The sequence below is a fragment of the Microcaecilia unicolor genome, chromosome 11, assembly GCF_901765095.1.
Source record: "Microcaecilia unicolor chromosome 11, aMicUni1.1, whole genome shotgun sequence".
Lineage (NCBI taxonomy): Eukaryota > Metazoa > Chordata > Amphibia > Gymnophiona > Siphonopidae > Microcaecilia > Microcaecilia unicolor.
Genome location: NC_044041.1, coordinates 166,768,954 through 166,784,314, shown reverse-complemented (window position 1 = coordinate 166,784,314; position 15,361 = coordinate 166,768,954). Strand labels below are relative to the sequence as shown.

The 15,361-nt window shown below is 43.7% G+C and overlaps 1 protein-coding gene across 2 annotated transcripts in view; it reads left to right on the top strand.

Moving 5' to 3' along the window:
* Window positions 1-307: 307 nt before the first annotated feature.
* YIF1B (Yip1 interacting factor homolog B, membrane trafficking protein) overlaps window positions 308-15,361 on the top strand; it is a 29,043-nt gene continuing 13,989 nt past the window's right edge. Inside the window, exons 1-7 of one of the 2 annotated variants that reach the window (XM_030219087.1) lie at window positions 308-480; window positions 1,546-1,760; window positions 7,233-7,337; window positions 8,632-8,710; window positions 9,633-9,690; window positions 9,869-10,024; window positions 10,430-10,523. In XM_030219087.1, the coding sequence (XP_030074947.1) occupies window positions 438-480; window positions 1,546-1,760; window positions 7,233-7,337; window positions 8,632-8,710; window positions 9,633-9,690; window positions 9,869-10,024; window positions 10,430-10,523 (750 nt within the window). In that variant the 5' untranslated portion in view covers window positions 308-437. The other variant, XM_030219086.1, reaches the window with a different exon arrangement.

Genomic DNA, 15,361 nt, shown 5'->3' with positions numbered 1-15,361 from the left:
TGATATTAAATTTTTAAGTCTTGATATTTATATTTAGATATAGGAAGCTTTCAAATAAATTCAAAAGCTGTCAAATAAGTTTTTAAAAAACTAAAATCTTTTGTCCTCCACCCTTGAAGGCACTGCCTATCCAAATGGAACAGCTTTACAGATGGAACACACATTTATTTTTAATAATCTTTTGCTATTGGTTTGGGTGAACTAAAGCTCCGCCTACTGTCGGCAAGCTCCGCCTACTGGCTTCAGCCCGTATAACGGACTAGATAGCAACACACCGTCCCCTGTTTTCTTCAACCTCCTTGAGTGCGACGAACGCCCGAGCCGGCGACGAGTTTTTTTAAAGGGGCCGTAGTAGAGCGGTTCTTCCGGTTCCTTAAAGTTTTACTTCCCAGGTTGGGTAGGCGCGGCATTCGCAGGGCGGCGGATCCCGAAGCACAATGAGTTACGAAGCAGCAGGCTCGGGGAGCTCTGGTCGGCAGCGTGAGTTCTGCACCTCACCAGCACTTGATGGGGTTGATAGGTGGGATGGAACAGAAAGGAGAGGTGTGGCGAAGAGCAGGTAGCTTTGAATGAGGCAGAAAGCTGCGCTAAGGGTAGCTTTTTTCGGCCTGGGGATTGTTGTCGGAGAGGAAAACCGAGATGGCCACTAGAGCCAAATATAGCTTTTCACTGCTAGACCTGGTGCTGACTGTATTTCCGATTGTAACTGTTGTTCTGTGGGTTAGAGGAATATCTTTTTGGTTGGTGGGGTCCAATAAACCAGTGCTGTACATAAGTATTGCCACACTGGGACAGATCAAAGGTCCATCAAGCCCGCTATCCCGTTGCTAACAGTGGCCAATCCAGGTCACAAATACCTGGCAAGATCCCAGAAAAGCTCAATACATTTTATGATGCTTATCCCAGAAATGAGCAGTGGATTTTCCCCAAGTCAATTTAATAATGGTCTGTGGACTTTTCCTTTAGGAAGCTGTCCAGACCCTTTTTAAACCCCGCTAAACTAACCGCCTTTACCACATTCTCTGGCAACGAATTCCAGAGGAGTGGCCTAGTGGTTAGGGTGGTGGACTTTGGTCCTGGGGAATTGAGGAACTGAGTTCGATTCCCACTTCAGGCACAGGCAGTTCCTTGTGACTCTGGGCAAGTCACTTAACCCTCCATTGCCCCATGTAAGCCGCATTGAGCCTGCCATGAGTGGGAAAGCGCGGGGTACAAATGTAACAAAAAAAACAAAAAACATTGAGTGATGAAAAATTTTCTCAGATTCGTATTAAATTTGCTACTTTGTAGCTTCATCGCATGCCCCCAAGTCCTAGTATTTTTGGAAAAAGTAAATGATTCATGTGTACCTGTTCCAGTGGCTACTCTGTGCAGGTTGGTTCTTCTCGCTGTGCTTTCATTTAGGGTTGTAACTTTTACTCTAGTTTACTTGTGCAGTCTGTGAGTTGGTCATAGCTGTTATGGCTGAGGATCAGCTTATACCACTGTACCCCTCTGATAGTTTGATCCTAATGCTAATCTTGTCTTCTGATTTCCTTGACATAGCTTCCAAGAGGCGACCTCGCAGTGCAACCTCTACTGTGGCAGAACCACACCAGCTGTTTGATGACACAAGTGGCCATGGGGGAGAGTACCTGGTGCAGGAGATGCCCAGGGGTGGCTACCCTGCACAGGATTTCTTCTCCAACCACATGTCAAATCTGGCAGCAACCTATGGCAGTAGTTTGGCAAACCAAGGCAAAGAGATTGTGGACAAAAATGTAAGTTTACTTCTAGTTGTCCTTATCCTGGTTAGCTTCCTAGGTTCCTTGTTTAAATAACTGAAATGAAATGTAGCACTGACACCTGCACTTAAGAGACAAGAGTTTTTACACATTTTTGAGATGGAAAGAAAATTATTTTAATACATATCTACAAATATTTATTTAGTAAACCTCAGTGTCTTGATACATGGTTTAAACAATCATTTAATAAAAAAAAAACAAGGTAAGGGCATAACCGTATTAACTTAACACTTACCAGGCTCACTGGGCAACAACTTCCTAGACGTTGTGCCAAATAGCATAGGAACTTCAATTTATATTAAACGATTGATATTAAACTGGAGGCTAGCAAAGCAATCTTATCTCAATACAAAGATAAAAAGATGCATGTTTAAAATTATGCAGTGGTATTTGTCCCTGTTTAAGGTTCGATAGTATGAAATTTAATAAGTCTAATTTATGCTGCAAGTCTGATAGTCCAGAAGATAGCTATGTACCAATGGTTCTCAACCAGTGTGTTGGAACACACTTGTGTGTCACCAAAAATGTGACAGAGCAAGCCCTTGCTTTCCTTAATCATGTGTGCCTGCAGGCTGGGGAGAGCAGATCAGGGAATCAGGTATTTGGTGAGGCAGAAAGTTTATGTGGATTTCATTATCCACAATTCTCACTGCAGCCACCAGCCTCAACTGGAAATGTTGCAAGTCTTCTCTTCTCCTACCAGGCAGTCACCACATTTCTTTGCATCATTTTCAGCAATAGTGATATATATAAGGGATTTTTTGTTCAGTCATGAACTGTAGTGGTCAGCATGTCATGGATGTTAGCAGTGGCGTAGCAAGGGCGGGGCGGTGGGGGCGGTCTGCCCCGGGTGTCATCGGATGGGGGGGTGCTCCACTCCCGCTGCTCCGCCTTTAACATTTTTTTTCGAAGCGCCGGAGAGTGGCAGGCAGCGCGCCTCGCGTCTGCCCTGCGCTAGTAAAGAAGATCTCGCTGACGTCGTCGCCCTTCCCACACTGAGTCCCACCCACCCTCGCGGTAATAGGAAGTTGCCTCAGAGGGGGGCGGGACTCAATGTGGGAAGGGCGACGACGTCAGCGAGATCTTCTTTACTAGCAGGGCAGACCTGAGGCGCCCTGCCTGCCACTCTCCGGCGCTTCGAAAAAAAAAATGTTAAAGGCAGGACAGGGTAGGAGCAGCAGGAGAACGGATCTCGGGGGGGGGGGGACTCAGAGGGGGGAAGGGGATTGGGGAGGGGTGGGGGCACTCAGAGGGGTGCTTAAAGGGGATTAGGGAGGGTGGGAGAGCATCAAGGAGGGGAGAAGGGGATTGGGGAAGGGTGGGGGAGCTCAGATGGCTGCTCAGAGAGGGGAGAAGGGGATTGGGGAGGGGGGAGGGGAGTGCTCAGATGGGAGAAGGGGTCTGAAGCTGTAACTGGGGTCTGGAGGAGGGAAAATGGGTCCATGCCTGGGGTAGGTGGGAGAATGGGTCTGGGGCTGAAAGGGGGGGATGCAAAGCATGTGGTGGATGAAGGGGACTGGAACTGGGGGCTGAAAAGAGGGGACAGCGAGAGAGGGGACAGATCCTGGATGGAAGGATGGGACGTGAGGGAGGGCAGACGGATTGAAGGGGCAGAGAGAAAGGGCAGATGATGGGTGAAAGGGGAGAGAGAAAGAGGGCAGACTGGGGCAAATGGTGGATGGAAGGGGCAGAGATAGAGGGCAGATGTTGATGGAAGGGGGAGAGAGATGGCAGACTGGGGCAGATGGTGCATGGAAGGGGCAGAAGTGGATGGAAGGGAGAGAGGGCAGACAGTGGATGGAAGGGGCAGAGAGAGAGGGCAGACACTGGATGGCAGAGAGAGAGAAAGAGAGAGAGCGAAGACAGATGCTGGATAGAAGGAAGACAGTGAAAAAATGAGGAAGGCAGAAACCAGAGACAACGAACTGTAAATATATATTTTTATTTTTTTGCTTTAGGATAAAGTAGTATTGTAGCTGTGTTAATAAATGTTTATAATAGAACATGTAAATAAGGTAATCTTTTTATTGGACTAATTTTAATACATTTTACTTTCGGAGAACAAAACCCCCTTCCTCAGATCAGGATAGGACACTGTAACAGTACTATACTGAATTGACCTGAGGAAGGAGGTTTTGGCCTCTGAAAGCTAAATGTATTAGTCCAATAAAATTATATTATTTGTTTTATTTCTATTTGTTAATTTGTAAAGTGGTGATTGGTATTTGTTAGTTTTTTCAAATTTACATCTGCTGTCTTTATATTTTGCACAGTACTAGGGGACAGTTTCTGTTTCTGTGGTGTTGCATTGTATGCAGAGTCTGGCATTGGGGGTTCAGTTTAATTTTTGTCTAAATAGAAAGTTTATGATTACTTATTCTATAGTGGATTAGGGTGTATCTATTTGTGAAAAAGACATGGCTTTTGGTTGGCATTGACTGTGCAGGATCGATGATCTGTACTATTCTGTCTGGTTTCGTTTTACAATAGGTGAATTGATGTTCTAGTGCTCACTGTAGTGTTTAAGATGCTTTCCTTTTTTTTGTTTGACTCGTACAAATTACTGCTTATGGTATGGTAGAATTGCTCTGTAGGTCCTGAGTGTTTTGTATTCTCGGTATGCCTAGTACTGGATTTCGGGGGGGGGGGGGGGGGGGGTGTTAAAAATGACCGGCCCCGGGTGTCAACTACCCTAGCTACGCCACTGGATGTTAGCATTGTCTGTCAGGTGTGTCACGATAGGTGAGAACCACTGCTATATAGATATGTGCTGGTTATCTCGGTTTTGCAAAAATGTGAAAAATTAGAATTAATATTTTACTTAATTACATCTCAGGAATTCATTTACAGAAAATGTTCTTGCTTTATTTTGGTTTTAGCTCAGACCTTTTCAGTTAGTGGCTCAGGGTAAATTATATTCAGGTTCACAGATATTTCCCTGTCCCTCGACAACTTGGAATCTGGGTTTGTACCAAAGGCATTTGAGGGTTAAGTGACTTACCCAAGGTCACAAGGAGTAGCAGCAGTAGGGTTTGAACATGAGTTTCCCTAGTTATCAGCCTGCTGCTCTTAATCACTAGACTATCCTCCATACCGTTCCACTCTGAAAGAGAAATTAAATGCCCTTGTATAAGTCTCTGATGAGGCCCCATTTAGAATACTGTGTGCAATTCTGGAGGCCGCACTTACAGAAAGATATAGACAGGATGGAGGCAGCTACAAAATTGGTAAGCGGTCTTGGACATAAAAACATATAGGGACAGGCTTATGAACATCAACATGTATATATGTTGGAAGAGAGGAGATATGCTAGAGACTTGTATATATCTCAGGGGCATTACTGTACAGGAAGTGAGCCTTTTTCAAATGAAGGAAAACTGAAATGAGGGGGCATACGATGAAGTTAAGAGGAAATAGGCTTAGGAGGAATCTAAGAAAGAATTTGTTCATGGGAAGGGTGGTAAAAGCGTGGAATGACCTCCTGGTGGAGACGAGGACTGTGTCAGAATTTAAGAAAGCATGGGACAAGCACGTGGGATTCCTTAGGAAAAGGAAGAGTTAGTGGTTAAGGAGGATGGGCATACTGGGTGGTCCATTTGGCCTTTTATCTACTGGCATGTTGCTATATGCACTCATCAAGGTAGCAACCTGTTGGAAAACACCATTAACCTAATTTGACTGGTTTAGCAGCATATTTGACAATAGAATAAAGTAATTTTTTGGATGTGCAGAATTATGGTCACAATTGTGTGATCTAATATCCACTTTTAAAATCTTATACAGTAAGTATAAATAAGGGGTCCCATAGCTGAAGTTTGCTTTACTTCCTAGTTGTAATGTTAATTGTGCATATTATATGTGTGTGTGTATATTATTATTACTAGCATTTGTATAGCGCTACCAGATGCACGCAGCGCTGAACACGTGATACAAAGAGACAGTCCCTGCTCAAAAGAGCTTACAATCTAAATAATACAGACAAGACAGTTACGGGTGAGGGAAGTAATGGGTGAGAAGGAAGGAAGGGACAAGGGGAGGGCAAGTGAGTAGTGACTAGGAGCTAAAAAGCAGCAGTGAAAAGGTGGGCTTTCAGCATAGATTTGAAAACAGGTAGAGATGGAGCTAGACATATAGGTCCAGGAAGTCTATTCCAGGCATAAGGTGCCGCGCGAGAAATATATATATATTTTTTTGCTCCTGCAACATTCCAATATCTCACTGCATTCGTAACCATCTCCTGACGTCACTCTCCCTCCCTCCACTCCCGTCGTTGGATTTCCATGGGCCACGACGGCCCCACTAACGTTCGAGTTCCACGCCCCGTCGCTCCTCTGATGCCCGCGCCCTCCCTCTCCTCCCATTTCCACCAGCCAGCGCCTCCCTCCCTCTGTGTCTGTGGCCTACGAGTGCAAGGAGGACATATGCTGTTTAAAAAGTTTTACCTCCTGCTCGGCCGCCAACACTGAAGTGCAGCAAGTACAGACGCCGCTTCAGACAGGCTGTGGTTTCAGCTGTTCCTGTGGTCCCGCCCTTCCGCAAACAGGAAATGAGGGCGGGACCAGAGGAACAGCTGAAACCACAGCCTGTCTGAAGTGGCGTCTGTACTTGCTGCACTTCAGTGTTGGTGGCCGAGCAGGAGGTAAAACGTTTTAAACAGCACACGGCCTCCTTGCTCTCGCAGGCCACAGACACAGAGGGAGGGAGGCGCTGGGTAGCAGAAATCGGAGGAGAGGGGGGGTCCTGAGACGAGAGAGAGAGGGGGGGAGTGGGGGGGGGTTCCTGAGACGAGGGGGGGCAGAGGAGGAGGGGGGCGGGGGGAACAGGAGGGGGGGCCCTGGAACCTTGCTAGCGCCCGTTTCCTTTCTGTTCAAAATGGGCCTCTTTTACTAGTGTGTGTGTGTGTATATATATATATATATATATATATATATATATATATATATATATATATATATGATCTTGCTTAATGACCTTGCTTTTAATGTGTTCTGCAGCATGCCTTAACGTACCTAGTTTTATGTATGTCATTCTTGTCTTAGTGTGTGGATCCTTTTATGTATTCTGCCTTGTGCTGGAAAAAGTGAAATATTGAAACACACAGAAATAATTCTGCTATTATAGAAGCATCAGTATCCTTTGACACTATCCAGTGGTAAAAAAATGGACCTTGACCACTTAACTGCAATTGACTGTATATACTAAAACTGGTTCTGTTCCCTCTGATCTCCATACACTGGTTTTAATTGGGTTGTAATCCGAGTGTGCAATACCATCCTCTCTTTGTATAGATTTGTAGTATTTTGAAAATATAAATACAAATATGTTGTAGAAAGCATCAGAAACTGCAGCAAAATGCTGGAGTGGGTTTGGAGGTAGTGTGGTAACTAGGATCCCATATGAGACAAATTCTCATATCCTCTTGGCAATGATCATTCTTCCCTCTCGTAGATTGAACGCTTCATTCCTGTAACGAAACTGAAGTATTACTTTGCTGTGGATACCATCTACGTGAGCAAGAAGCTGGGTCTGCTCATGTTCCCATACATGCATAGGGTAAGATGCACACAGTTGGCCCATCCAGGCTACCTACTTATTGTGGTACACATTAAGGATATATCCTAGTCAGTACCACTAAAACTTGACTGCTTGACAGATATTGTTCCTTAGTGCAAAATCAGTTTTCTTTCTCGTTCAAAATGGGCCTGGGCAGATGGATTCATTATAAGATCTTGTATGTTCAACATCCATGTGTTAACTGCCAAGCTTTGTATTCTAAAGGAATTAGTGTGAACATCTGGCTATACCCTTGCTGGGTCTGTATGGTTGATAGAGATTATCTTGCCCTCATTAGAGAAGAGGCAATTAGGGAACATACATTCTCAGTATAATGTATGGAGAAGTAGCACTCTGATATTTAGATAGATGTAATGAAATGTCCCTTTTATCTATAGATCCAAATTCACAGCCCAAATATACTGATAAATAAAGACACATGGCTCAGGTTTTATAAAAGATAGAAAGTTGTTTATTCGCAGCAGGCAAAATGTAAAAGAAGATAAGATACACAAAGGCTAGACTACCCAAACTGACCGTAAGAGCAACGAGTGATTTTTGTACCTATCAAATTAAGTTATAATACACTAGTACCATAGGTGCCCAGCACTATAGGGGGTTCCCTCTCTCCCTATCCCAATAAGCATAGGATGTCTCCGTGGTACAGCAGCTCACATCTGGTTGTCAATCAGCAAATATCCAGACAACTGTTCCAGAGTATTTCAGTGCCAGATATTGCTGTGTAGGGGTATTGGCCCCACAGGTCATATCTGGCCACCATAAACTGCTAGCATTAACCCATTTGTTTCTGAGAAATTGTAGCCAACTTGAGTTTTGTAGTATTTGTCACAGTTGTTGATATACTGCCCCTTAGAGGAGCATCAAGGCAGTTCACAATAATAAATAGCAATTGAGCAACAGTGAGATTAGAAACCAGGGCTTAATCATAGGCCGGGGGGGGGGGGGGGGGGGGGGGAGGAAAGTACAGTAAGCCTTGGGTGCTGCCTTAAATCTAGGCAGTGACTTTCTGAGCAGAGATAGCAAGGCAGAAGTTCCAAAGATGGGGTATTAGAATATAGAAAGTAGAGCTGTGTGTAACACTCTTGAAGAGCTCAAGCTAGACTATCATCATTACCATTGGCTCTAATGAGAACACATCCTGAGCTTTGCAAGCCATTCGCTTAAAATAGGATGTGGATGATTATTTTTAAGAATTGAGCCAATGAGGTGTGTCCCTGATACATGTTTTCATTTCTCATTAAGTACAATGAGATGTGCTCTTTACTTTCCACAGGACTGGGAGGTGAGATATCAGCAGGACACACCAGTGGCACCAAGGTTTGATATAAATGCTCCTGACCTCTACATTCCAGGTACAGTGGTAACTAAACATAGGGAGTCTAAATTGCATGCAGCAAGCTGTGGATAATGGAATGTAATGCTGTAGCAGAGGTGGGGGGAGGTCATATCGCTGTTTTAATGAGGGAATAATGGCTTCTATTCCTACTCACCTGTAATAATTCCTGGTAACTGTTGAACATTATGTAGGATTTAATGAATTGGCTGTCAGCTTGTAGCTGCTGATTTGACTGTCTTTTCCTTTAAAGATCCCATTGTGTGGCAGTGGCCAAAAAAGCACACAGAGATGCTAGGAATTATTAGGAAAGGGATGCAAGACCAAGAATATTATAATGCCTCTTATCACTCCATGGTACGACCTCACCTTGAGTATTACGTTCAATTCTGGTCACTGTATTTCTCAAGAAAGATATAGTGGAATTAGAAAAGGTTCAAAGAAGAGTGACCAAAATGATAAAGGGGGGGGGGGTGGAACTCATCCCATATGAGGAAAGGTTAAAGAAGTTAGGGCTCTTTAGCTTGGAAAAGAGATGGCTGAGAGGGGATATGATGGAGGTCTATAAAATCCTGAGTGGTGTAGAACAGGTAGAAAATATTTTTGTTTACTCAATGAAAAGTTAAGCTCTGGAACTCTCACTGGCAGAGGATGTGGTTACAGTGGTTTAGCTTATCTGGGTATAAAAAAAGGTTTGGACAAGTTCCTGGAGGAAAAGGCCATAGTCTTCTAATGAGATAGACTTGGGGAAGCCACTGCTTGCCCTGGGATCAGTGGTATGGAATGTTACTACTATTTGGGTTTCTGCCAGGTACTTATGACCTGCAATAGCCACTGTTGGAAGCAGGATACTGGGCTAGATGGACCTTTGGGCTCGCCCAGTATAAAATTCTAAATTATGTATTAACTTTTTATATCTTCTGTTTCTTGGCTTTTTCCAGCAATGGGATTCATCACTTACATTCTGGTGGCTGGATTAGCACTGGGAACACAAAATAGGTGAGGCTTTTACCTTCCATTTAAATAATAAAGGCAAAAGTTTGGATTCCATTGGTGATAAATATGAGCCTGAAATCGGCTTGTCTTTTCTCTCTGCTCTTAAACTGTGTTTGATTCCTGAAATGTGCTTTCAGATAGGCAATGACTTTTTTCATTGTTTTTTTGTGCCTTTTTATAGGTTTTCTCCTGAGATTCTGGGGGTACAGGCCAGCTCAGCACTGATCTGGTTAGTCATAGAAGTACTGGCAACCTTGTTCAGTCTCTACCTAGTGACTGTAAACACTGATTTGACCACTGTGGATCTCATTGCTTTCTCTGGGTACAAGTATGTTGGGTAAGTAATTCTGTATATGTGATCAAAAATCTTTTATACTTTTTCATCTTTGCAACACTTTTCTGTTTCCAATTAAAGTATTGTAGAACTGCGAAGAATCCAATTGAAGTCCCCTTCACCAAACTCGGGGCTCACTTGGCCTTCATTCTCCATAGGATAGGGGTGTGTTACTGATACAGTGCTTCATTACATTAGGTGACATGAAAAAGCACTCATTAAACTGCCTTCTGTGATGCTTGTGTCTCCCTCCTTTCATGCAGCTACATAAACTGTAAGAGATAACAAGCATCGGTTCTTGAGCCCTAACTTTCACCCGTCTTGTCCAACTCGCTTTTCACATTTGCTACTCATGTGGTTTGCAGCTGTTTCACTGCATGGAATATATTTTTGCCTCTCCCATCACAGGATGATTGTTGGTGTCCTGTCCGGGTTGCTGTTTGGCAAAATCGTCTATTATGTGGTACTTGGCTGGTGCTGTATCGCAAGTTTTGTGTTTACGGTAAGATATGGGAGATGTGATTTCAAGGTGGTGCAAAGAAAAGTTCAAGTAATGATTAAATACTAGTGTATTGAAAGGTCTGGGAAATGCAGATGCTGACAATAGCTGGGTTGCTCTGTGCAGGGTGGGGGTGCCTAAGAGGCTGGAAGTGCAGGCAGTTCTTTGCTATTGCTGGTTGTTCAAATAATTTATTGTATTTGATGATGGCAGATAAAGACCAAAGTAGCCCAGGAAGGTGAGGGTTGTAACTACTGCTCTCTGCAGGTTACCTTCCTGCTTTTTTGGAGCACAATGCAGTTGTTTCATTGCTGTTACCCCAGTACTTAATTTTCATCTTCTTGCCACTGAATACTGTTTCATTCCAGGCCTCCTTGATTTTCCTTATTGGTAGGAGGTGGTCTAGTGCATTGGTTCTCAAACCTGGGCGACCCCCAGCCAGTCAGGTTTTCAGAGATTTGCATATAATGGAGATGACAGGTGTACAAATCTATCATATCCTATATAATAAAAAGCACCTCCAACGTTCTGAAGCTGACTCCGTGAAAGTGAAGCCTTGAAGCATTCGTGCTCCTGCTGTATCCATCTCCTGAATTGACGTGTTTGTCACAAACAGCAAAGACTAATCACTGGAAGGGAACGCTGCAGAGTTGCCAGGCAACGGAAAGCGACGTCACACGCATGAGGGTGTCGTCGTCCCTCCCTCCCTCCCTTCCAGTTCCAGGCCCCCTACCTCCAAATTTTAAGTCATCTTCACTTACGAAGTCGGGTTTACAGCGGCCGGCAGCAGCGGTAAAAGGCGTGCAGGCTCAACCCTTCTCTCTCTCTCAGCTCTGGTCCCGCCCTTGCGGAAACAGGAAATGAGGGCGGGACCAGAGCTGAGAGAGACAGAAGGGCCGAGCCTGCATGCCTTTTACCGCTGCTGACGGCCGCCATAACCCTGACTTTGTAAGTGAAGATGACTTCTAAAATTCGGAAGGAGAGGGGTGCTGGAACTGGAAGGGAGGGAGGGAGGAAGGGAGGGACGACAACCCTGGAACTGGGAGGCAGGGGGGATCCTGGAACTGGGAGGGAGGGGGACCCTGAAACTCGGAGAGAGGGGGGAACCTGAAATTCTGTCCCCTGGAGCTCGGAAGGAGGGGACGACCCTGGAACTCGGAGGGAGGGAGGGGACCAGTCTCACTCTCTGTCACACACATTCGCTCATTCTCTCTCTTTCTCTCACAGTCACTCTCACACACACTCTCTCAAACATACACACTCCGAGGAAAACCTTGCTAGCGCCCGTTTCATTTGTGTCAGAAGCGGCCTTTTTTACTAGTAGTTTAATAAAACTTGGTAGACCACTCTCTGTGAAAACAAGTCGGAGTGCTTTACAATAATAAAACAAAGTTAGGAAAGAGGGCTCCAATAATTTAAAAGTAAAGCAATTCATTGAAGACATGCAATCCACAATCACACTGCTATATTCTTAGTGATCTGTCAGGGAAACAATAAAACCTCTACCTTCAAGAATTTTCCAAATTTCAGTCACTTTTGAAACAATTGATAAGATATAAGGCAGCTGGTTCCATAGGAATGGAGCATACCAGAAAAAACTCTCGTTCCCTATTAAAGGTTAAATGAGCTGAGGATTGAGATGGAAGTTTCAACAATGCCTTATCCTGAGTCCTAAGTGCTCTAGCAGGGGCATAGCCCTGCAACAAATGAGCTAAATAGCCAGGCCTCCCTATATGTAGTGCATCATCAGTACTTTATACAATGGTCAATACTCCACTAGTAGCCAATGATACTTAACGTATAAAGGAGTAACATGTTCCCTCATAGTTGATCCTCCCAACGTTTGAATCCCTGCATTCTGAACAGTCCACAACTGTTACACTATGGGATACTTCCATATAAATCACATTTGCCATAGTCCAACCTGGACATTAGCAAAGAATGCAAAAGAGAATGAAGCACCCACTCATCAAAGAAAGAACGGACATCCCTCAATGAATGTAGGTTAGCAAACCCTGCATGTACTACCTGAGATACCTGGCACTCAAATTTCAACCATGAATCAATCCACACCCCTAAATACCCAAAGGAATCAGTGAGTTGTACCTTCCCCTGCAGAAATCGAGGCAACACAGAAGGGCAAGACAGATTTATCCACATACAAAACCAACTTGTTTTGCTTCACCCATTGCTCTACTACTGTCAAACAATCCTACATTGCCATCAAATCTGGGGAAGTAGGGGAGCAAAACCCCACCAACAGAATTTCTCTACATATACAAGCATGCACTGTAAACTGCTGAACAATCTGCAACAACAGAGCCAAGTCTAAATTAAATAGCACCGACATGTTTGTTAGGGATATTCTGAAAACCTGACTGGTAGTTGGTCCCTTTGGACAGGTTTGAGAACCACAGAACTGATAAGAGCAATGGGCCTAGAAGCAGGGAAGCTAGCATTCAAATCTTGCTTATGTCACTGACACGCCTTGTGATGGGGCACGTCTACTAAAGATTAGCATGTGCTATTGGGCATTAATGTGTGCTAAGTACAATGATAAAGGGGATGAGACGACTTCCCTATGAGGAAAGGCTAAAGTGGCTAGGGCTCTTCAGCTTGGAGAAGAGACGGCTGAGGATAGATATGATAGAGGAATGGAGTGGAACAGGTAGATGTGAAATGCTTGTTTACTTTTTCCAAAAAATACTAGGACTAGGGGGCATGCAATGAAGCTGCTAAGTAGCAAATTTAAAAACAAACTGTAGAAAATATTTATTCACTCATTGTTAATTAAACTCTGGAATTCATTGCCAGAGAATGTGGTAAAAGCAGGGTTTAAAAAGGTTTGGATAATTTCCTTAAAGAAAAGTCCATAGACCATTATTAAGATGGACTTAGGAAAAATCCACTTCTTATTTCTAGGATAAGCAGCATATAATCTGTTTTACTGGTCTGGGATCTTGCCAGATGCTTGTGACCTGGATTGGCCACTGTTGGAAAGAGGATACTGGGCTTGATGGACCTTCGGTCTCTCCCAGTATGGCAATGCTTATGTACTTAATGTGGCCCATAGGTATAAAATAGGACATTCAGCAAGTTAGCATGTGCTAATTCCATTAGCACATACTATGCTTTAGTAAAAGGGCCCTTTTTGTCTTCCATTGCCTCAGGTACCCACTTCTGAAAGCTCCTTGGGGCAGGGACATATACGACTAGATTCTATATATTGCACCTAAAAAAAAAAATGCGCAGAAACAGATGACGTATGAATACGCCAAGCGCCCATGAATATGGAAATTTAGACATATGAATACATCTAAATTTCCACACTGTTTATAGAATACGCCAAGCGCCCATCTTTGTGACTAAATTTAGTTGTAGACAGTTATGCCAAGGAAAACCTGGTGTAAGTGCCAATTATGCAAGGACCGGGTGTGTTCTATGACAGTGCACAGGTTTTAGAAACGCTCATGACCTGCCTGTGGCCATACCCTCTTTTCTACTATACGACTTAGAATGTGCTTAGACAGTTGTGTGTGTAAATTCTAATTAATGCCAATTAGTCGGTTGCTTTTTAAGTGGCAATTATTGGTGCTGATTGGCTTGTTAACTAAGTTGCATGTGCAAAAGCCAGAATACAGCAGGAATTGCGGGCACAATTAAAGTTGCTCTATATAGAGTCTGGGAGATAGTACCTGAATACTTACCAATGCTGTGAATGTCCAGCAGTGCTATAAAAATTACTATTATAAGTATTAGTCAAGTATCAAGCAGTTTACAACCAAAATACAAAATTAATAAACAGTTTAACACATCCTATACAATAAAATCTATAAACCCATACCCAGCTATAACAAGTTTCACACAAAAGAACTCCCCTTTTTCCAGGTAGCCTTGAGACTTTTACAGAAACACTGATAAGTATATAAGTAATGCCACACTGGGTCCATCGAGCCCAGCATCCTGTCCCTAACAGCGGCCAATCCAGGTCAAGGGCACCTGGCAAGCTACCCAAACATACAAACATTTTATACAAGTTATTCCTGAAATTGTGGATTTTTCCCAAGTCCATTTAGTAGCGGTCTATGGACTTATCCTTTAGGAAACCGTCCAACCCCTTTTTAAACTCTGCCAAGCTAACCGCCTTCACTACGTTTTCCGGCAACGAATTCCAGAGTTTAATTACGCGTTGGGTGAAGAAAACTTTTCTCCTATTTGTTTTAAATTTACTACACTGTAGTTTCATCGCATGCCCCCTAGTCCTAGTATTTTTGGAAAGCGTGAACAGACGTTTCACATCCACCTGTTCCACTCCACTCATTATTTTATATACCTCTATCATATTTCCCCTCAGCCGTCTCTTCTCCAAGCTGAAAAGCCCTAGTCTCCTTAGTCTTTCCTCATAGGGAAGTCGTCCCATCCCCACTATCATTTTTGACGCCCTCTGCTGCACCTTTTCCAGTTCTACTATATCTAAATGCTAAATAGTAGTAGATGCGGCGACCAGAATTGAACACAATACTCAAGGTGCGGTTACACCATGGAGCGATACAACAGCATTATAACATCCTCACATCTGTTCTCCATACCTTTCCTAATAATACCCAACATTCTATTCGCTTTCCTAGCCGCAGCAGCACACTGAGCAGAAGGTTTCAGTATATTATCAACGACGACACCCAGATCCCTTTCTTGGTCCGTAACTCCTAATGTGGAACCTTGCATGACGTAGCTATAATTCAGGTTCTTTTTTCCCACATGCATCACCTTGCACTTGTTCACATTAAAAGTCATCTGCCATTTAGTCACCCAGTCTCGTAAGGTCCTTCTGTAATTTTTCA